Source organism: Pelmatolapia mariae, linkage group LG12 (genome assembly GCF_036321145.2).
Source record: "Pelmatolapia mariae isolate MD_Pm_ZW linkage group LG12, Pm_UMD_F_2, whole genome shotgun sequence".
Taxonomy (NCBI): domain Eukaryota; kingdom Metazoa; phylum Chordata; class Actinopteri; order Cichliformes; family Cichlidae; genus Pelmatolapia; species Pelmatolapia mariae.
Genome location: NC_086237.1, coordinates 23,394,165 through 23,416,739, shown reverse-complemented (window position 1 = coordinate 23,416,739; position 22,575 = coordinate 23,394,165). Strand labels below are relative to the sequence as shown.

General features: G+C 43.6%; 1 protein-coding gene across 1 annotated transcript in view; it reads right to left on the bottom strand.

Annotated features, from left to right (window-relative positions):
- Window positions 1-735: 735 nt before the first annotated feature.
- The window catches only part of dnah10 (dynein axonemal heavy chain 10), a 33,757-nt gene continuing 11,917 nt past the window's right edge, over window positions 736-22,575 (bottom strand). Inside the window, exons 30-78 of the mRNA XM_063488796.1 lie at window positions 17,236-17,505; window positions 16,951-17,134; window positions 16,730-16,864; window positions 16,464-16,616; window positions 16,170-16,358; window positions 15,792-15,938; window positions 15,108-15,299; window positions 14,890-15,008; window positions 14,657-14,815; window positions 14,434-14,569; window positions 14,219-14,341; window positions 14,008-14,139; window positions 13,660-13,876; window positions 13,354-13,473; window positions 13,105-13,250; window positions 12,867-13,019; window positions 12,523-12,783; window positions 12,254-12,426; window positions 12,079-12,172; window positions 11,453-11,620; window positions 10,699-10,887; window positions 10,290-10,461; window positions 9,990-10,193; window positions 9,824-9,904; window positions 9,513-9,710; window positions 9,263-9,424; window positions 8,979-9,153; window positions 8,549-8,730; window positions 8,289-8,425; window positions 7,985-8,202; window positions 7,620-7,841; window positions 7,358-7,505; window positions 6,932-7,211; window positions 6,594-6,823; window positions 5,790-6,063; window positions 5,569-5,673; window positions 5,313-5,467; window positions 5,075-5,229; window positions 4,399-4,579; window positions 4,070-4,270; window positions 3,504-3,713; window positions 2,754-2,849; window positions 2,484-2,655; window positions 2,256-2,387; window positions 1,892-2,103; window positions 1,613-1,780; window positions 1,312-1,492; window positions 1,092-1,237; window positions 736-996 (exon numbers count right to left, since the gene is read on the bottom strand). Coding sequence (XP_063344866.1) covers window positions 850-996; window positions 1,092-1,237; window positions 1,312-1,492; window positions 1,613-1,780; window positions 1,892-2,103; window positions 2,256-2,387; window positions 2,484-2,655; window positions 2,754-2,849; window positions 3,504-3,713; window positions 4,070-4,270; window positions 4,399-4,579; window positions 5,075-5,229; window positions 5,313-5,467; window positions 5,569-5,673; window positions 5,790-6,063; window positions 6,594-6,823; window positions 6,932-7,211; window positions 7,358-7,505; window positions 7,620-7,841; window positions 7,985-8,202; window positions 8,289-8,425; window positions 8,549-8,730; window positions 8,979-9,153; window positions 9,263-9,424; window positions 9,513-9,710; window positions 9,824-9,904; window positions 9,990-10,193; window positions 10,290-10,461; window positions 10,699-10,887; window positions 11,453-11,620; window positions 12,079-12,172; window positions 12,254-12,426; window positions 12,523-12,783; window positions 12,867-13,019; window positions 13,105-13,250; window positions 13,354-13,473; window positions 13,660-13,876; window positions 14,008-14,139; window positions 14,219-14,341; window positions 14,434-14,569; window positions 14,657-14,815; window positions 14,890-15,008; window positions 15,108-15,299; window positions 15,792-15,938; window positions 16,170-16,358; window positions 16,464-16,616; window positions 16,730-16,864; window positions 16,951-17,134; window positions 17,236-17,505 — 8,404 coding nt within the window. The 3' untranslated portion in view covers window positions 736-849. The remainder of the gene's footprint in view (window positions 997-1,091; window positions 1,238-1,311; window positions 1,493-1,612; window positions 1,781-1,891; window positions 2,104-2,255; window positions 2,388-2,483; window positions 2,656-2,753; window positions 2,850-3,503; window positions 3,714-4,069; window positions 4,271-4,398; window positions 4,580-5,074; window positions 5,230-5,312; window positions 5,468-5,568; window positions 5,674-5,789; window positions 6,064-6,593; window positions 6,824-6,931; window positions 7,212-7,357; window positions 7,506-7,619; window positions 7,842-7,984; window positions 8,203-8,288; window positions 8,426-8,548; window positions 8,731-8,978; window positions 9,154-9,262; window positions 9,425-9,512; window positions 9,711-9,823; window positions 9,905-9,989; window positions 10,194-10,289; window positions 10,462-10,698; window positions 10,888-11,452; window positions 11,621-12,078; window positions 12,173-12,253; window positions 12,427-12,522; window positions 12,784-12,866; window positions 13,020-13,104; window positions 13,251-13,353; window positions 13,474-13,659; window positions 13,877-14,007; window positions 14,140-14,218; window positions 14,342-14,433; window positions 14,570-14,656; window positions 14,816-14,889; window positions 15,009-15,107; window positions 15,300-15,791; window positions 15,939-16,169; window positions 16,359-16,463; window positions 16,617-16,729; window positions 16,865-16,950; window positions 17,135-17,235; window positions 17,506-22,575) is intronic.

Below are 22,575 nucleotides of genomic sequence, written 5' to 3'. Positions count from 1 at the left end.
ACATTGTAATCGTGTACCAGGTTGGGACTTTTGAGGGAAGAAACTAAAGAAACTAAAACAATTTCATGCTGCTGGTTGTTTGGCTTATAAAGACTTCAGTCTAAGCAATTTAGTCTAACCATGATTACAGCTCCACTCTCATAACTGGGGCTTCACGATGTATACTGCGTGAGTTATTGCTCCAAACTGTTGCAAGTTTTATTTCTGCACCTGCAACATCACTGCTGCACCAGCTGCCACATCCTCTAGGACCGTCTGAGTTTTTAGAGGTTACTCCACCTGAGCTGGCATGCTCACATCAGCAGCCTCGATTACTCAGTGCTGTGCAGGATCTTGTCTTTGCATGATGTAATAAAACATGCCCTGTTACCTGTACTGCAGAGAAAAGCTAAAAAGTTGCTTGGGGTTGCCTCTGGTTACTGTTAAAGTTTCCACTGCACGCAGCACTTTATGATTTTATTTTTTTTTTTACAAAATCAGCAGAAATATTTTGCATATGCTGACCTCTAAGAGCATGAATGGGATTCTGAGCCTACACGACACAAGTAAAAACCATTTATTTATTTATTTATTCACAGCCTTAACATTTCAGCAGATTAGTCAACCGTAGCTTCAAAGACAAATCCCTAGAGATGTTGATCAGCCTGAAGCTACTGCCTCTGTTATGTGCTGCCATCTAGTGAGGCAAATAATTAAAGTTATAAAACAACAATAAAATAAAATGTATTACACAGGCTATGTTTAAGTATTTTTCCACATGAAGCAGGAAGCAGACATTGCTATAGTTAACTAACATTTTTCAGCTGACTATGCTACAGGTAATCAGCTCAGTGGCGTTGACAGTTGTCTTTAGTCAGTGTTGAGGCACAAGCAGACTCCCTGGAGTACCCAATGAGAAAGGTGCATGGTGGTGAACAGGTCTGCCTCAAACACCAAGCCCACACCCATTGCATTCCTCCGCAACGAAGTGGTGTAGACAGGTGTCCGCAGCGTATTCTGAGGTGCAAAACACACAAAAATATAGTTAAATAGATGCATTCAATAATGAGCTATAAATTAGTGTGGAGCTCTGTTGTGCTTGCTGTCCACACCTGTAGCCTGAGGCGGCGCGTCTCTATGGGGATGACTCTGAGGATGGGCAGTTCAGCGATCAAAACTTTTGGTTTACTCTTCACTAAGCAGCACTTCTGTTTGTCCCAGTCGGCTCCTTCCAGATACAGGCCGGACAGAAAGCAACCTGCAGGGAATGAGACTGTCAGTGTTTACAACTACTCGCTGCTCATGCTGCAAGTGATGAGCTCTGATTAGTACCCTGTCTGGGTCTTTCGGCAACTTCATCCTCACTCTGATGATGGGTAACTTCTGAGTACAGTGTTGAGAGATCCAGAGGCCACCCATTTTTCCTGCACGCAGCTTGGACCAGAGCAGTGAGGTAAGATTCAGGGATATGTAATCCTGATAGCCACATAACTCTTGGCTCACCCTCATTTACCTGGTGAGCACAAAATACACAAACTTGAAAGCATATTCAAAGCATAACTCATTTGTTAACTGTAAAATGTTATGGTAGAAAAATTATTAAAGAAAAAAGATTAAATGGGGTCATCCTTACCCAACAGTTATACTGCTCATATCGCCTCTTGAAATGGGACATCCAGTTACCAAGAGACTTAAGAGTGTCAGGTGCCAGCTTCTTCCAAATGACCGGAATGTGACCATTAAAAAGGGACCGAGCGACCTCATCCAACTCACTGCTCATCCCCACCTCACCAGCCAAGGCCTACAGGACACAGGAGAATTTGAACAAATCCCAATCGGAGCAAAGCACAAATATACAACACCTGCAGGTTTGTTTACTGAGCATCTTGGGTCTTCAGCCCCTCCATCTCACCCTCTGCAGCTCAGCCAGAGAGAGCTGCATGCGGACCACCAGTTTGTTGAAGCGCTCTAGTTCCTGAAGGAGAACCACCGAGGTCGGAGAAATGCCCATGCCAAACTTTTTCCGGATCACATCCATGTCGAATAACTGCGGGAGCTTGTTCTGAATGTCCTGGGCCACCTGGCTGATGTACTCATCCCTGCTGATGTGTCCACCAGATTCACCTGAGGTATGAGAGAGTATTTATCAGCCACTAAGAAGAAAGCATATGGAAATAAAGAGCACAGCTGAAGTCCTTCAGAATAATAAAAGCTTCTACTTCTGAAAAACAGGATATATTACTTCAAGGGATGAGCTGAAAGATGCGAAATCATACCTGTCTGAGGTTGAAGGTCTATCAGGTGAGTCCACATCTCCTTAACTGCATTTGTGTAGTATCCTATCTCTGCGTTGGAATGGAGACCCATAACCTCTGGTGTGTTTGCCAGTGGCATGGCTTCAATCTCATCTGTAACAGCATAAAGCATTAAATGATGACAGAAAAGTTCCCCCCTCCCCTTTTTATGAGTGAGAGAATTTGAGTAATAAGAAAACAACTGCTGACCAACATAGACATTTTTTGGTCCAGTTGGAGGGATTTTGTAATCTACATCTTTGTTTTTGAAGAAGTGGAACTGCCGGAAAGTGTAGAAGAGGAAGTCTCCAAAGTACTCATCCATGTAGACAGTCAAGATCCTGCGGTCAAAGCTATCTATTGCTCGGCCGCCATACATTACCTGACAAAACATTATAAATTACACCAAACTTACAGCATGTAGTAGTAGTATAACAGATGCACACTATTCAAATGTACAATAATTCATTTTAGCCTAACCTCCCCAACAAGATATTTAAGACTTCCCCAGGGTATATTGATGTCTCCTTGGTCATGAGCTTTTGTCAGATAGGTGTTCAGGATCTCCATACACACCTGTCAGAGCACAGATACTATGTTTAAACTACTGAAAAGTGAAATACAGCAAATATTATACCACTCATAAACTAATTTAAAATATACTGGTCAAAGGTTTTAGAGCAACCCAGTTCTTCCAGTTATTTATTACAACTCAAGTCATTCAAGTCCAATGAATAGCTTGAAATGGTACAAAGGTAAGTGGTGAACTGCCAGAGGTTAAAAAAAAAAAGGTAAGGTGACTAAAATTTGAAAAATAATGTACATTTTAGAATTATACAAAAAGGCCTTTTTCAGGGAACATAAAATGGGTTAACAATTTAAAGTTGTTCTGCATCAACTTCTGCAACGGATATGGGGAGAACTTTCTGAAGAATATTTGATTTCTATTGTAGAAAGAAAGGCACGGGTGTGTTCAGCTGCTATATCTGCCAAAGGTGGCGACTTTGATGAGTCAAAAGTTTAGAATACATTATTGTCTATAAATTGATTCCATGATTTCTTTTTTAACTCCAGTTCCTTATTTGTACTATTCTTTTATATCAGAGTGCAATGAGACATTAAACTGCATAATTTTCAATTAAAAAAATGGACAAATTGGGGTGTTCTAAAACATTTGACCGGTAGTGTAAACATACTTTCAAAATAATCTTAGACTGATGTGCAACTTACAGAAAAGTCAGACTCGCTGAAGTCGTATGGGACATTCCAGCCAATTTTTCCATATTTCCGTCTCTCTTGCACCACAGCATGGAAGAAGGCAAGAACAAACACCAGGCTGGAGAAGGCAGGATGCGGGCATGTGGTCAAGGCCTCATGGGAGATTTTAGAGTATGTGGCTCTCATGTTAAGCTTGAGGCCATTGGGGGGCTCTGTCACTACCTGCACACAACATTGAAGGAATACTGTCATACCATCTGTTACTTCTGAAGCATCTCTGCTTCCTAGAAGCAGTCCTTTAAGACTTCTTTTTCCAATACAATAGAAATATTCTACTATTAACATGTTAATAGGTTCTTAATGCAGTCTCATCTGCCATGAAACATCAATTTCTATAAAAGATAGTTGACATGTAAAGGGAATGTGTAACTGTATTCTCACCTTACTTTACTGGAAATGGAGTTATGTCATATTCCCAGTTAAAACCATTCAAATACAGCACCAATCTGAGGAAATCCTTCCACATACAAACATCTACAAAAAGTCTTTACTGAAGGTAAAGAGAATGTGTGTTTTACCTTTAGAGATTTCTGAAGTATGCCAATGGGAAAATCTTTAATGGGGTTGGTGGTGATCCATAAGCGGAAGTTAGGGTTGGGCTTGGTGATTCTCTCTAAGGCCTTTTCCAGTTCCTTCAGCCACTTTACCAGCAGATGGCAGTTCTGTAGCATCAGCCACTGACCTCGAGACGCTGCCTTCTCCAATAAATCTAGTGCCACCTTTACCCCGGGTACAGAAAACAATTATGTTCAACTTCATCCCCTTTTAATGTTATTCAATGTGATTACTTGGTAATCCCTATATTCATATAGATATGCCCTGATATAGAAAAAAAAGTATTGAGTACCTTCTCTTGGCCTTGGCCCATTGCAAGGAACTTGAACTTGCCTCCAAAGCCTGATCTGGCTGCTAGTTTCATGAGGTCACCAGCTGGGTCAGAGCCAGGGCTCAAGATGAAGACAATGGGGGAGAAAGGTGTGCTCTGATCATAAATTGCATCAAAGCTGATCACAGGAGGTTGAACATATCTGAGCAGAAATACAATAAAAAACATCTGTAAGGATGTTTCAATATTCACACAGTCATCTATACTTTGTTCACAGGAGTGGATTATATGTACAGACTGTATATACTGTATACACAATGACACGATCTGTGCAAAAGTTTTAGCAACTTTACTGCAGCTCTTTAGATTCTTATCCAGCCATGTGTTATCAAAGACATGTGTGACTAAAACTCTGCAGAACTGCAGCGATCTCACACATCCATCCAGGGAAACAAGAAGTACAAAGTGTCACCCTGCACTGAGCTTTCCTAAAAATCTGCTTCTCTTAGGAGCTAAAAGAAAAACTACCTGCCAGGTACCTTAAACAACTAAACAAAATTGTAAAAGCTGGTGTTTTTATGGGTGAAGAGTTCACACCAAATACTGATTTGATATAATGATTTTGTTGTTTTTCAGTCTACTTCCCTCTGAGTAAGGATAGTCAAAAAATGAAAAATTACAGTACAAAAAGTTTCACCTCTCTCCCATGATAACAGTGATATAGTCAGTGACAGCTCTATAGACTCTATCAACCCGGAAGCAGCGCAGCAACAGCAGCTTCTGAAAGGCTGACAGGTTCCCCTTGTATTTCATGGGAAACGGAGCCTGTTCTGGTCCATCCAAGTCGTACCACTGAAGAGAAAAAGAATGTGAGTTACACTCACAGTTGATTCAGAGGTATGCCTGTAGTGAGTTCTGTCCCTGTGGCCACTTACAGATTGCCATTCAGTGGGATGTTTCTCGATGTCATCAGGCAGAGAGCTGAACTGTTCAGGAAAGAGCTCTGCAAGTTTCACAATGTCTTCCCAGCCCTGATCGGCAAGCCAATCACACGGCTTTTTGCGCTGGCTTTTTTCCAGGGATAGATTACCTTTATAGACGAGATGGAAATTTGCTTTGAACATTGTGTTTTTGTGTGCATTGTTAATCACTATTGTATGTACTTATATTGTACTTCCCTGAATAGCTCACCTTTTATAAAAAACTCCAACTCCTCCTGAGGTACCCTCCCTTCTGCCTGCTCGATTTTGATGGTCATGTTAAAGGAAAAGAGCAACTTGTGGCTCTCAAACAATCCTGGGGATAAGAACTCAGGGTTATAAAATCTACAAAGTAATTATAAATTCCTTTAGAAACAGACTTTTTTCCTGCCCCTCACATGGTTCACTATTATTCCACCTTAAATATTTTACCTGTGCAGCCATAGTTATAAACGCTGTATGTCAAAGTGTTCATGATGTTCTTTAGTCTGTTGGGAAGGGAGGGGTCTGGCACTGATTTCCGCAGTGAAAAGTCAAACACTTCTAGGTAGGAGGCAAGTGAGTACTGGTACATGCTGTTCACCACAGCCATTTCTGTCAGCACGAAGAACAGGATAGCGCCACGCTTGGCTGCAGGACGGTAGCCATCTCTAAGTTTATCAATGTCTGTAGACGTCTTCTCAGCCAACTTTAGTTTCTCAAATACCTGATGATCACAATATCAAACATGAAGAAACAAACAAACTGGGATTTGTGACTTCAGTTAAATAATATTCTGCCACAACTTTTATTTTATGCATAAGACCCGTTCTCACTCCCAAAGCGTAACATTTTACGCTAGGTGACAAATCGTCAACATATTACGTTTTCGGGCACCCAACACGTTCTGGAAAACTGCGGACACATGAAAACCGTTTGGACTCAATCTACACATCTTCGCTTTTTCCCTTAAAATCGCTTGGGAAAACACTATTTCACGTCATTAAAGTGCTGGTTAAGGTTAGGAATAAGGTTATGGTTAGGCATAAGGTTATGGTTAAGGTTAGGCATAAGGTTATGGTTAGGCTTAGGGATAAGGTTAGGTTTAGGGCTGCAATACAGGGCTGGAACCCGCCGCGTACCATAACAACGTGGAAGGTCACCATTCGCGTTTCTCAGGAACGCTGCGGGACGTGACAAAACGTCGGGATGTCACGCCTCGGGAGTGAGAACGGGCTCGCATAAGCCAATACTGACCTCACTGGCTTTCAGCTTCGTCTTCTCCAGTGTTTCGATGAGCTCTGTGTTGTCCAACATGTTGCCTGTAGATGTGGCCAGCTCTCTGAGCAAGGTGTCTCCGAGGTTTTTAAGCAGCTTCTTGTTGTTACTTGTCTCTTGGATTAAACACTCTCGCTGCTCCTCTAGCTCCTTCTTCTCAAACCCCATGATAACACTCAACAGCTGGTCTTCCAGACCCTTAAGGGTCACTGTACGTAACAAAGATGCAAAAAGACGGGGCAGAAGCAAACATGCAATTTAGACCCTGTGGTTTAAGGATACAGATGAAATCTGACCGGTACGCAAAAACATCTTACCAGTATAGTTAATGACCATGGCTTTTCCAAACACAGACGGAGAGTATTTGGGGTTAGCTAAATTAGTGTTGAGGTAGAGTTTAAAATTGGGATCGTAGTCGACCTCTTTGTCACCCAACATGATGACCTGTCTTCCCTCTGCTCCTTTCACATTCTTCTCCAGGACATTGTCAATCACTGGGTCGATGTATTCATCCACATCTTGGAAAAGGAATGGGAACCCGTACTTGATGGCCATCTCTAGTTGTTTCAGGAAGTCAGGATCATTGAAAGATGAGACCTGGGACAAAATTGATGATCACACTTTCAGGTCTGCATGTCATAAACCTCTGTTTGTCGAGTCTGGTGATACAGGGGCTGTCAGTAATGGGAGGCTGCATAAAGCAGTCATCCCAGAACATCAATGAGCATTAAATCTTTCCGTACCTTGAGGTTATTGTTTTCTTCCTTCTTCTTAATCCAGTTGAGGGCTTGTTGCTGGGGGTCAATACACATGGGAAATCGACTCCCTCTGGTTGTGAGAATCCCGTTCTGCACGGACAATTCATCTGGAGGCAAACCCTCTGAGCCCCATCTAACACAGGGTAGACACATAGTAAGGCCATTAATTAGCATACTAATTGTCATTATTTGATAGAGAAAAGTCAGATTCTACAGCATTTATTAGCAAGTTACGCAACAACTTCACCTGCTGATTTCGACCTCATCAGTAAGAAGGTTTTCTACTTTGAAAGGCTGGCTCAAGGGGATGCCTCTCTCCTGCACATCTTTAACCCACTTTTGGTATACCATCTCATTCCTGAAGTCCCAGCTGAAAGCCCCTTCATAGCTCAGAAATGCAGCAGCAAGCAAACAGTCACCCAGGAGACGCACACGCCGCTGCTTCAATCCCTCCAAATCATTTGTCCACCTAAGTTGGGAGTACGTAGAAGGGGTGAAAAATAATTGGTAGAGACAGGGGGAAAAAGAAAAAAGAAAAAAAAGGGGGTTTAAAATTAAAAATCAACCTGTTAAAGGGTTGGTTAGTAAGTGTTGCATGTTTTTCAACCTCACCGTTCATTCTCAGAGCTCAGCCCAGAGATGAGTTTGTCAGCAGCTATCAGTCTCCTCTCCATCACCTCAGCCTCCTCCTGCAACTGCTGCTTCTCGCAAATAGCAGCTTGGTATTTCTCACTAAGAGACTGCAATTCTTTCTGGATGTTGCTGAGCTCGTTCTGAATGCACTCCAGCTCCCGCTTACTCTGAAAGAAGTTCCTCTCTAGGCGAGCCACCTGAAAATAAGAAGGCAATACATCAGTTTAAGCTGTGTTTTGTCCAAAACAGGAAGATTCAATGGCGATTTAATAAACTTCATAACCTTTTCTCTTTTGGGTTTTATCTCCCTGGCAACATCACAGTAACCCATGATTGCCTCGACAAACTTGAGCATTCCTGAGCCGGCCTTACTGATGGCCTGCATTTCCTCAAAGCTTGTGTGGAGGTTCTTTAGATAGCCTAGCCAGAAAGAGAAGAAAACAAAATGTGGCGCATCTGTCAAATTCAATTAGCACTCTCTTGCACAGTATACTAGCACCATTATTTGTTTGTACTTTTGTACTCAACATAAATTCAACTTACCCTTGACTGTCCTGACCTGGTTGTTAGTGATTGCATCACAATCCATCTCCATCAGGGAGCGCAGGAAGTTCGCTTCTGACATCATCCCTTTTGCTGACTGCCAACTGATTTCTTTGTTGCCACGCAACACCAGGATGCACTCGCAAACCACCTGCACCTGTTTGGGTGGCTTGGCAAATGATCTTCACATTGGACCAACAGGAAAAAGCAGATAAAGGGAAAACACTGATTAAAAGAGGACTTAATTGTCATGATAAGCAATGGCTGTGCATCAATGATGACTCATTAAGGTCTCTCGAAAATGAACCCCTCTGCACTGTCCAGTATTCCTTTTCATGGTTTATGTTATTAAAGAGCCAAATGTAATTTACATGTAATGTATTTCTACAACAGAATGAAGATAATGTTCTTCATAAGGAGCACAGTTTACCGGATCTCTGTTACATCAGATTTTTCCAGGTCTTGCAGGGCATTACGTGCGGCCTCTAATGCTGGCAGAGCTTCAGCCAAGGAACTCTCAGCTTCTTTCTTCTCAACAGCTATGACTTTATTTTGCTCCTCAATCTCTTTAGCTTTGTCTTCTGCCAGAACCTTTTTTTCCTCAGCTAGAAAAGAAAGTTATTGATAAGTGGTTTGAACTGCACTTAATTTCCATTTTAAGACTACAGGATACTGTATTAATGAAGGCCACACGGCAGGCAAGTGTTTACTAACCTACTGTTGTGTTGGCGGCAATCTCGTCCAGCAGGGCTTCACATGCCGTGGACTTTTCAGCCAGGACAACTTTCTGATCTGCCAGCTTGACATTCAGTTCAGCCAGCTGTTCACTGGCTTCCTTCAGTTTATCCAAACCTCCCTCCAGATGCTTGCACTGAGCTAGAACAGAAGAAGACACATTAACGGTCTCTAATGCACACTAACTCCAACAGAAGCCCTGCATTTACAACAGGTTTCATTCTCTCACCAAGAATAAATTGGTCTTTTTCCTCTAAGAGTTTGGAATAGGTGTTAATAAAGTCCAAGTAGTTCTTTGGAGTTACATGGTTGCAGCGTCTGAGTTTTTGCTGGAATAGCTTGCTGTAGTGATCCACAGAGCTGTGGACCATGCATACATGATCTATAACAGCTGCAGAGTGTGCATCTGGTATCATCGGACTTTCACCTGTGGAAGGACAATAATAATATAACATTTCAACTGTCTTACTGAAACACCTGTTCTAAAATAAACATTTTCCACGACAAATACATATAATAGAAGTAAGTTTAATTACACACCAAGAAAAGACTGAGCTACTGCAAGTAATGCCTGCGGAGGCCATGGAAGGAACCAATCTATTACAGTGTTGTTCATCAGTCCTGGGAGAAATAAGAAGTACATCGGGTTAATAAAACAAATTTATAAACTATATTAAGTCAATTGAAGCCTGAACAAATATTTCACCTGGGAAGTTCCTGCAGCGTGTCCTCAGGGTATCTCCCACTGGAGACATGCCTAAAACAATGTGTAGATTGTTGGCACTCTTGTTGACAAAGTACTGCCACACACTCTCTTTAGAGGGATCTGATCCCATTGTAAGAGCTTCGTCTCGAAGCTGGTTGAGAACGGATTCTTTCTCATCATCGGGAAACAATGCAGGAACAATGCCTATAAATAGAATGCATGGTGAGAGCACTGCAGCTGTAGCCTTTAAGAGAGATAAATAGAGAGTGAGGAGGTCAGGAGATTAGAGTCATATCCAACCTGAGGTAAGCATGTTGTTAATGAGCTCCAAGAAGCCTTCCTCAGCAACGTGAGCATCAGTAAAAAGAAACACGGTCTTCTTATTCTCAATGCCAAGCTTCAAGTACAGAGTTTTTAGGTCTTCACGGAGGTTAGACTCACTGTATCCTCTGCTCAGCGTTATCTCAAATACCTGGGGAAAGCAGATCCAAAAATCTAAAGCTGGAAATGTATTTGTGAAGAAGGTTTAGCACTGCTTAACATTGAAAGCCCTCATCTAGTAGCCTTACAGTTAGAAAATTGCAGCTTTCACAACCCAAGACATGTTAGTAAAATTCATTTGCATTGCTTAAAATGTAATTTTAGTGTATATGACACTTGTTAGTGACAATCATTTGCCCTTCGCCACACCAATCATGAATTTTACCACCTCACAGCCAGCAGCAAAGGCAGCCAGCTTGGTAAGAGACTGCTTGCCAGAGCCCCCCACACCAACAAGCAGAGCATGGCCACGATCAATACGGATGATGCGGTGAACCCGGGTCAGATGTTCCAGAGCATCGTCAAAGAGCACTAGGTTCATCCTCGATTTGCTCTCATTGTATTCCTCTAAGATTTCCTGCAGAATTACATAACACAGTGATCTGTTAAAGGAGTATAACAACTATAACAAATGCCAAAACATACTCTTACATTATTTTATTTTGTTGACTTTATTAGACAGTTACAGAGAAGAGCGACAGGAAAGTGGAGGGAGAGAGAAAGAGAAATGCAGCAAATGGCCACAGTTCGGACTTGAACGCGGGCCAGCCACTCTCCACCATGCAGCATGTGGTCGGCTGCTCATCCCAGTGAATTAAACCAGCAGTATTACTTCACTTTTCTGTCTGAGACCCCACACCTCCATCAAGATGAACATTTTCCCCCAGAATAGTTTGTAATATTTTCTTGAAAACATCAAGATTTGTTTAACCTGATATGTATAAGATACAACGTGAAAAATAAATATTGCCCTAGCTCACATTAGCAGACAATCCTTCCAGGAATATCTCCTAGTCCAAGCCACACCTCTGCTAAAATGTTCACGCAAACTCATCTATACTTTTGGAGTAATTCTGATAACAAACATAAATAAACAAATCAACCTAACCACATGACCACTTGGGTTAAGGTAATAACTTTACCTGAAACAGGGCTTTTGAAGCATCATAGTCTTGTATGTCCTCATACACCCTTGGTTCAGTATCACTGAGGGCTGTCCTATAGTCTCCAAAAAGAATTGGGTCTCTCATAACTGCCTCCATGTCTGACTTGAAATGCTCCTCAGTCATGTTCTTTATGTGCCTTTGGACCTTGGGGAAAAAAACACACATCTTCAGTATCAGTATCTATCAGTAGATTTTGAGTCTTATTGTTACATCCAACATAGAACCAATTACCCACTTAGTATTTGCCTTTTTAATAAAATTCAGTTTAACAAATTTTATTTATATAGTGCAAAATCACAACAAAAGTTGCCTCAAGGCGCTTTATAGTGTAAAGTAAAGATCCTACAATAACACAAAGAAAACAGAGGAAAACCCAACAATAATATCCATGATCCATTTTGAGCAAGTGCTTTTGCGACAGTTGGAAGGAAAAAACTCCCTTTTAACAGGAAGAAACCTCAAGCAGAACCAGTCTTATGGAGAGGTCTGCCACGACCCGTTGGGGGTTAGTGGAGGAAGACGGGAGAAAGACAGTTTTGCCTTTAGTCATTAAAAAGGAGAATTCACATTAAACATCTGCTAATATTATTAATAAATATTACCAAAGCTTTGTCAGTTTCATCAATGAGTCTGTCATGGAAGATTCTCAAGCACTCATTTCTCCACACACGTACAAACTGGGCTACAGTCAAAAACCTGTAAGTCAGAGAAAGGAAAGACATTTAGGATCACAGACCTCTGTCAGTCTGTCACAAGAGTGAATATGCTAGATTAGACCTGTCCGGTTTGGTGAGGGTGAGTCCATTGTACACTCTTGACAGGTCTCTCAGGTTGAAGATGTAGTGGAATTTGGAGGGAGTGGGTGGCATATCTTTGATGATGGTGTTGTAGAGCTCCAGTGTGCAGGACGTGACCTGATCACAAACTTTCTGTATGGTGTCCTCAAACAGCTAAAATGTTTTATCACGTACAAATTGGAGAATTAAAGTGATGCAGATGGTTGAGATTTCAATATGTTTTGATTTATATGTGAAAGAGGTACTCACTCTGGTGTGGCCTTTTAAAATAGAACCGTAGATAAGGTGGAGGGACTCCATTGTAGGGAAGGGGACACTAAAGACACTGAAGAGTGAGATGAAGCGAGGATCCACCTCGTTTCGCCCACCTCCTGCCATTCCCATGGCAGCAATAAAGCCAAGATCCTTGAGGATTTTGAAGTTAAGCTCCTTTCCTCTGTCATATATGCCTCCTCGATCCAAAAGCAGCTTTAGAAGCGCAATAGGCTGCTGTGTGCCATAGTTATCCACCTGCACAAGTGTATTACAGTCATTTCAAACATGTAAGCACTATCGCACTTTAAAGAATAAAAGAGACTACTTAAAACAGGTACCTTTGGCATATTCATGTCATCCATAAAGATCAGGAGTCTCTTCCCCATGGGAGGTCCATAGGTCTCTTTGGTCCTTTTCTCCACATTGGCTTCGAGGTTTCTCTGCAGATCCAGTGATGTTGTTCTAGAGGAGAAGTTGATGACAAGAGTACTCTGGGAACAGAAAGAAAGACATTTAAACCCATATGACAAAGAAATATATGTACATACTGTGTGTACAGTAAGATGTACAACTTACACTTGTTTCTGCATTAATATTCTTCAGAAAGTTATGAACAGTGGCAGTCTTGGAAGTCCCAGACTCTCCAACCAGTAGCAGCGGCCTCTTTATCTTCACCATCTGCTCCAGGATCCAACTGGTTCTTGTTGTGTCAATAGTTGGCACTAAAGAGAGAATGAAGGTACCAAGGCAGAAATGTATAATTCATGATGCATGTGTTTACACCTATGTTGCCCAGTTTTCACAGTTTACAGACAAGATCTTTACCTAGGATATCAATGAACTTCATTTCAGGGTTGTGGATGTATTTGGGGACCAGAGAATTCCAGGGAACCCACTTCCCCTGTGTTCCATCAAAGTGAAAATCATACAAGGTTGGGAGGTATCCTGTATGGATGAAGTCACTTCGTTAACAATATTAAGTAAAACAGTTTAAAAACTGGCACAAATACCTGTGAAAAAGGTTTATCATAGTTCTTTTTTTCTCCATAAGTCATTAATCAATCCACTATAAACCCAAGAGAATGAATGGTAATTTTCACCATAAAATAAGAAGAAATCATCCCCTTTTACCTGGGATCTCGCCAGGCCCAGCCAGGGCTTTCTCATCATGAACTGTAGGTATGCAGGACAGCTTTTTGATGAACTCATCAAACTGGATCCTACCACTCTCCAGCAGTGTAGCCCCAAGTGAACAGTACAGAGCTTCCAGAAAGTAACACTCCAGGACTTCGGGAGTGCTGTCTTCACTCTCAAGAAGTGCATCCAGTGTTAAGCACAACTGAGTGACCTAAACACACATATCATGCATAGTTAGTTCAAGTTCAGGTTATGAGACTATACGATTAATTCCATTCATTTCTTCTTATTTAAATACAATCAAGTGCAAAGGAGCATTTACAGTGGATGAGATTAACCTACCATATTCAGATCTGTCTGGGGGACAACAGTCTTAAGTTTCTCTCCTTGTTTCCCATCAACAACACCATCCACAATCATGTCAATAGAGCTGTGGACATATTTCTCAAACAGACTATTAAGCACTTCTTGTTCCTAGACAAAAAAAGAGACAACAGTATTTAAAAGTCTAAAGAAGTATGCATTTTAAACAGTGATTTTTTTTTTCTCAAACCTTATCAGGTCTGCTGTTCACCCATCTTTGCCAGAATGGGGTATATCGCAGGTTTTTAGGATCAACAAATACCATTCCACAGCGGGAAACAGTAGCTGGGGAAGCATACTGCAGATCTCCAACCTGTGTGGGTAGTTTTCTTACATTAAGCTTTCTTTGAGGCAAAATCCAGGCAATTGTATTCTACTAACAGAAATCTTGAAATTCAGACAAACCTCAAACAGCAGAGCACAGTGACTTTGTAAACGGATCCTTTCTCCATTGGCTAGAGTCAGAAGCTTGTTGTCATCCATCACTGAGTTCATATTTTCGACCCACAGAGCATCCACATCCCCATCAAACAGGATGTACCTGTTTGTCAAAGAGCAGGTGATTTACAGAAATGATTTCTTGTTATCCTAAATGGCTGATTACATGCCTTCTAAAAATATTTTCTACCTCCTCTCTTTTTTGTCAGTAGGCTTGTTAATTTCACGGAAGATGTTGGATAAAATCCCATCAGTCCAGTCTCGCGTGTCTGGGTCCAGAATACCATACAGTTCAATCACGCTCATGGCTTTAGGGTTCAGAGGATACAGTTTGGTTTGCAGTCCCATTCTGATGGTGAGATAGATTAAAAGTTACTACTGTTCACACAAAAGATCAGAGAGACGATGTAAAGTTAAACTGACTTTGTCTGAGCTTGACATAATGTGTTGATCACCACCGATTTTCCTCCACCTGTTGGACCCACAATCATTGTAGTGTGCCGTGTCATCATTGTCTCATACATCTGCACCACTTTATCCACCTGAAACAACAGATGGATACAACAGTTTACTGTTGACACATTTAAACAGCAAAACTTTGCTAGAAATTGATAGACAACATCAAATATGAGACTCTGCACCTGGTTGGGTAGTATGACATATTTGTTGTCCTCCAGGATCTGTTCCACAGCATCATTGAAGTTGGGATAGCGAACACGGGGGCAATCAAGCCCAGGGAACAGGTCTGAGATCAGCCCGAGGAACAGAGGGACATCCTCAAACACAAACTTGGGTAGGTTCATGTCCCTGAGAGCCCGCATCAGCACCACATCCTGTTGTCAGAGGGATAGACATAAATACATGATATGAACGACGGAATGAATGAAAAAGAATTTATGCATTTATACATCAACTTCATAATATTTCAGTATTGAAAATACTGAAAAAATAAAAAACGAACCTATAAAATTGTTGCACACAAATCTTTTTTTGAACATGGGGGCTATGTAACAATAGTTTAATGAAGGACAGTTTTCAGCACAAATAACAGCTCCAACTTTTGTGTAAAATAATAAGAATTAAACTATTGATAAACAAATATAAGATTTGCACCTCTATCTTACATTCTCTGTGTCATCTTAAAAAAGAAATTTTGGATGATACAGGACAAATCGAGCATTTGGTAACCTTTAAAAATGTCCAACACATTCCTAGGATAAATCAACCTTCAACTTTTACCTGAGAAGTCACAAATAGCAACTTAGTTTTCTGTCAATTTAAAAAAAAAAGAAAAAGAAAAAGTTTTATTTGTTATTTTTCTGTACCTCGCTCAGGTCAGGTGAGCTTCTCTTCAGCTCTCCTGCCATCACTAGGACAGACTTGAGAGCGCGCAGGCCGAAGTCATAATGAGACTGCTTGGACAGCTGTTCACGGGCCAGCTTATACAGTACGGTCATTTTCTTTGCCAGCACCTGAAAAGAACAGAAGTAGAGACACATTAATAACACTATTATCAGTCAAAAGTTAAAGATGCCATAAAATCTCCAAGTGATCTATTTTCATATGCATTTTTGTACTATTTAACAATATAAAGTAATACAATATAACCTGTGCATGTACATAGTTTATGATGCATTTCTTGCGGTACGGCTGACAGCATGTGCAAATGAAATCAAATGCAAGTTCATGGGTGCATGTGGTACCTTGGCCATTAGGAAACCCTCAGAGAAGAGCATAATCTCGCAAATCTGCTGCAGGTCCGGCACAATGACCACCACAGGCCTGAAGAGAGCTTTGACGGATTCAGGCAGCTCTGTACGTCCTGCGTAACCAGGGTTCATAGTGATGAAAATTCCTATGCGGTCATCCAAGTTGATCTCTTGCCCTTCAAACTGATGCGTTTAGGGAGATGGAAGGTGTTTAGGTGTAATACATATATAATGCATACATGAAAAATATATATTTATTACTGGTCCCACATAACTAAACAGACTTACATAAAACCTGTTAAGGTGTAGAATGAGAGCATTGCGGATAGTCTGGATTTGGGAGGAGATCACTGACAACACTGAGGCATCGATACGATTAAACTCATCAAAACAGCCCCAAGCTCCGCACTGTGCAAGGCCAGACAAGATCTTGCCCACTGCCTGGACACAAAGGGAGAAGACATTCACGTAAAAAGCTAGAGTGATGACAAGTGATGACTGCACTTTTTTAAATCCCAGAAAAGCTTTTTTCAGATGCTGTTTGCTCTTCTTACCAAGTAGTCCATGCCCTCACCACAGTTTGTAACAACACAGAGCAGGCCCAAAGCCTTAGCCAGATCCTTGGTGGATTCTGTCTTTCCTGTACCAGCAGGTCCAGCAGGAGCTCCACCCAAGTACATGGACAGTGCCTTCATCCCAAATACACATGGACAGGCATGTTTTAGTCGAAAAAATGTACATGCTTAGGTATTAAAAATTTGCTTATATCCCAGACCTGTGTGAGAGTGAGGTAGATCCGGTCTGTCAGTGGGGTTATAACCAACCGCCCATTCAACCCCATGTATTCGTAGCCATAGGAGAAAGATGCACTGCACTGGCGCACAAATAAGTTGTCATCTTTCCGGACCCAGTAAAATCTCAGCTGGCTTTCCCATTCAAATTCTTGTGCATCCATTATGCTGGAAGGAAACTGAACTTTAAATGTCGTTCTTTTATTATATTCACTATTTAAAACACACTGCCACAAACAAATGTTCAAACCTGCAAAACTCAATTTTACCTTTTTAGCACAAAGCTGTCCACTATGTCTCTTGCGTGGACATCAATGATGAGCACAGTGTTGAGCTTTCGTCTGTCATTTTTCTTCAAAGGCTGAATAATGCGTGACACCAGCTCATCAATCTGTTTGTGCATTTTCTCAGCATAGTTCTTAAGTGCATGCTTCTGTCCTTTCTTCACATTTTTAAAGACATCCTCTAACTCCCAGGTCCACCAAACTTGGTTAGCAGCTAATACAACCATGCCCTGGTACAGCAACATCCAATCCACCCTGTAAAACATTGCAATGACAGATTACCTGAGGGCCAGACTTGCACACGCAGACATTGGCAAAAACACTCAGGCACTTCTTTCGGTCACAAACGTGTCATCACTGTGCCTCTTAGCGAATATCAAAAACTTTTTTTCTCAAAGATATTTTTACTAAGTTTAACCAAACAGAACATTTGCACACATTTATAACAAACACAATAGAAAAGACAACATTGCAGAGCTTGTGAAGGGAAAAAAAGAAAAAAATCCAAAAAAGAATCGAATGCAAAGTGGTCTTCAATTCTAAGAATGAACAAAACTAGACTTGATTATTGTTGAGGTAACATAGTTGAGGTAACATAGTTGAGGTAAAGTGTGCAATTCTATGCTCCACAACTTTCCCAAAAATTAACCCCATCCTCAAGCCAGATTACGTAAAAAGAGAAATATATATGTAGAATAAATAATATAGGATAAGAATAGAATGTATAGAATTACATAGAATATATACGAATAAATAAGTGACTATCCACATACATAAATAAATTATATATTTAAAGAGAGAGAGAGAGAGAGAGAGAGAGAGAGAGAGAATCCCATCCTTGTTGAAACTTAAAGAGTAGCGATGGAACTTAGGCTCAGGGCCTGAAGATTTGCTAAATATTTCCACACCAGGTGGAACGATTAGCTGGTATTGCTAATTGAATAAGAGCGTTCATTTTAACTGAGTTTTAGCTGAGGGGGGACCACTGTGTCAGAAACTGTTTTGTATTATTTAATGAACCACCACACCACCACCACATAGTACTGACCCACACATATGGTTCTTACACACACACTGGACATTCTGGACTTTTTTTACACTAATTTGATTAGATGCGTGGTCATCTAATCACTTCATCACTAAATCACTTTAAGCATATTTGCACTGCACAAGACACTTACAATGTGGATTGCACAACACTGGACATTATATTTCTTCATTTCCATTTAATACTTGTACAGCTGCTGTTAATGTATATATATATTTATATTTCTTCATACATTCTTATTTATTTATATACTGTGTATTGTGTATTTTGTTGTACAGTTATTTTATTTTCAACTTTAATTTATATATTTTATCTTATTCTTTCTTTTCATTCTAATTTGTGTTGTACAGTTATTTCATTTTTAACTTTAATTTTTATATTTTATTTTATTTTATTTTATTTTATTCCTTCCTAGTTAAATTTACCCTTTTTAATTTTCATATTTATTTCCTATCTTATTCATAGCCTTTTCTTTTTTCTTTAGGTCACGAGCTGTCACGGACCCGGCTCTGGAGGACTCCGGGGTCCGTGAGCAGTTATGGACTGTTGTTGTTGTTGTTGTTGTTGTTGTTGTTATTATTATTTAGGGGCTGTGTCGTCTACTGTTCGGTCCACAGTTGAATGTGTAGTGTGTGTTTGCGTGTGGGTTTGCTTCTCCCTCTCTCTCTCCCCGGTCCTTGGGCTGTTTACAGAAGTGCACGCCGTGGGAGAGGCGTGTCCTGGCGACTGTCGTCATTGGGAGTCCCTCTTCACTGTTACCGGCCCTCCTGCAGCTGATTACCTGACCAGCTGTTGGTAATCATCCCTCCCGGCTGGAGAGAGGTATTTAACCTGGACTCGCGGCGACAGTCGACGTGGGATTATTACTCTGAACTGGTATAGTCCGTGCGAGCCGTGTGTGTTTGTGAGTCGGCCAGCGTGTGGCTAATTGTGGACTCTCCTTCTTCCTCCAGGATAGCCGAGCGGAGAAGCGAGTTGGGGAGCACACGCACCTAGGGAGCTACAGCACGGGACGCTCTGGGAGCAGGAGACGAGCACCATTGGAATATTGCACCTTTGAGTTTATTGTTGGACTTACCTGTCTGTTCACTGTAAATAAAGTGCACTGTGGCATCGAAGAGTCCCGCGTTTTGGGTCCTACTTCCCTCGTCCCCACGGTCTGAGTGGCAGACCGTGACAGAATAATCCCACCAACCACCATGGACCCAGCAGACTCAAGAGTTGCCACGGAGGAGGGATCGCTCACACAGCTGTGGGGTTACTGCCAGAGCGTAACCCAGGCTGTGGATCCACACATGAGACACATACAGGTAGTGTTTTTTGATAATTATCTTTCCTCCACTACCTTCTCTACGAGCTTTCTGGATATTGACAAACTCATTCACATTGTAACTGAGCTGCGGGCAAGCTCCAGCTTCGAACTGTTTGGTTTGGGCTGTCCGGGCAAGGAGGATGCGGCTGCCTCCCTGGCAGCCCTTGCTGCTTGGTTTTTTCTTCATAGGCGGAGAGTTTTTCCACCGCCGCTTGCTGCTCACCTATTGGACCCTCCACTGCAGGGAAGACGGTGCCCTACTCCATCTCCTCTCATTCCTTCAATGTCCTCTGTGTCGGCAGACAAAGGATCGGCAGCGCTGGTAACCACAGTGAGTCAACCAGACTCTGTCACCTTACTTAATCCAGTCTCTCACGAGCAGGAGGGGACAGTTTCCTTTGACGCGGCCCCGCCATCACGAAAGAGACGGCGTCGGCGTCATCTTCATCAAACCGAAGCTCACCTCACTCCGGTTGTTTCGGAAGAACCAGCTGACTCAGGACTAGCCGCACAAGGAGCCGCAGTGAGTGAAACGGACTCTGTGGTTGGTAAAGATGTTGCTGTTATGAAAACAGAGAGGGCTTCGTTTAAACCTAGGGACAGTGCCCAATCAGTTAATAATAAAACCGGGATCGCAATGGGGAATAAGCTTAGAAGGTCTGCATTGCCAGAAAGTGGAGGTGGGCCGGAAGCTATTCCTGGGTCATTTAGTAATGTAAGGAGTAGTGCTGATTGTTTTTCTGGTGCTGGACACGGAGCCTTCGTTTCTGAGCCAGTTAGCTCTAAAACGGTGAACTCTGAAGGCGCTGGGGTGGCGGCTAAATGGACTGAAGCTGTTAATTCTGAGTTACTGCACTGTGCTAATATGCATCCTGAAACTGTTTTTGTGGCTGCTGATTTGTTAACGGACCCGGTGCTAGAACATGGTTCTGCCACTACAGGCAATCGGGAGGCTGGGATTCTCCCCAGGGCTTCCCCAGAGGCCGAACTGGAAGCCTCAGTCGGCTCTGGCCCCCTGGACGTTGCAGAGGCAGCGGTAACATTGTCTTCCTCTCAGCCCTTCATGTTAGCCCTATCACCTTCTACTCAGTCTGCCGCCCAGCTAGTCACTCAGTTGTCATCTGTTTCAGCATCCACATCACCCGCTCGACCGTCATCTTCGCCACCTGCAGCTACTGCATCACCATCTTCACCTCCGGATCAACCATCTATAGCCGCTCCGCAGCCGGAGGAGGAGCTCAGCGAGCGGGGGGAGCCCGCGTCGCAGCCGGAGGAGGAGCTCAGCGAGCGGGGGGAGCCCGCGTCGCAGCCGGAGGAGGAGCTCAGCGAGCGGGGGGAGCCCGCGTCGCAGCCGGAGGAGGAGCTCAGCGAGCGGGGGGAGCCCGCGTCGCAGCCGGAGGAGGAGCTCAGCGAGCCGGCGGAGGAGCCCGCGTCGCAGCCGGAGGAGGAGCTCAGCGAGCCGGCGGAGGAGCCCGCGTCGCAGCCGGCGGAGGAGCTCAGCGAGCCGGCGGAGGAGCTCGCCGAGCCGGCGGAGGAGCTCAGCGAGCCGGCGGAGGAGCTCGGCGAGTGGAGGGAGCCTGCACCACCTGAGGAGGAGCTCTGTGAGCCGGAGCTGGAATTCGGCGAGCGGGAGGAGCGGCTACCGTCAAGAGAGGGGCCCGGCGGGCCGGAGAAGCGCGCACCGCCTGAGCTGGAGCTGCAGGGGCCGGAGCTGCAGCAGGAGCCGGAGCAGGAGCTTGGCGAGCAAGAAGAGTGCCCGCCATCGAGAGAGGGGCTCGGCAGGCCGGAGGAACGCGCACAGCCATCGGAGGTCGGCGGGCGGGAGGAATCCGATCAGTCTACGCGGGGGGTCAGTGTGCAGGGTTCACGTCCAGCGCGCCCTCCACGCCGTCAACGTCCTGCGCGCCCTCCACGCCGTCAACGTCCTGCGCGCCCTCCACGCCGTCAACGTCCTGCGCGCCCTCCACGCCGTCAACGTCCTGCGCGCCCTCCACGCCGTCAACGTCCTGCGCGCCCTCCACGCCGTCAACGTCCTGCGCGCCCTCCACGCCGTCAACGTCCTGCGCGCCGGGCATTATGGGCTGTTCTACTCTGTCGCCCGCCAGAGCTGCAACACTGCTGCTACAGGATCCGTGGCCGCCCGCCGGAGCTGCAGCGCCGCAACCATTGGACGCCTGGCAGGCCACCAGAGATGCAGCACCGCCGCCACTGGATCAGTGGCAGGCCCCCAGAACTGTTTCGTCGCTGCTGCTGGACCCATGGCCGTCCGCCGGAGATCCAGCGTTTCCACCGATGGACTGAAGGTAGGCCTCCTGAATGGTCGTCGGCCTCTGCCTATCCATAGCAGGTTTCACCTGTTTTGCCGTCCACCGGGTCAGCCGCCAGAACTATGTTTGCTGCCATTAGGGCAGGGGGTTGGCCTGATGAACTGTGTTTTTTCATTTTTGTGGTTTAGTGGTGTGGTTTGGAGGGGTTTTGGGGCCCTCCGTCCTGGCCCCCCGCCGCCCGCCCTGGGGTGGTTTTCCTGTTTTTTTTTTTTTTTGTTTTTTTTTTTGTTTTGGGTCGTCGGGTGCCGACCCTTAGAGGGGGGGTACTGTCACGGACCCGGCTCTGGAGGACTCCGGGGTCCGTGAGCAGTTATGGACTGTTGTTGTTGTTGTTGTTGTTATTATTATTATTATTATTATTATTATTATTATTATTATTATTATTATTATTATTATTTAGGGGCTGTGTCGTCTACTGTTCGGTCCACAGTTGAATGTGTAGTGTGTGTTTGCGTGTGGGTTTGCTTCTCCCTCTCTCTCTCCCCGGTCCTTGGGCTGTTTACAGAAGTGCACGCCGTGGGAGAGGCGTGTCCTGGCGACTGTCGTCATTGGGAGTCCCTCTTCACTGTTACCGGCCCTCCTGCAGCTGATTACCTGACCAGCTGTTGGTAATCATCCCTCCCGGCTGGAGAGAGGTA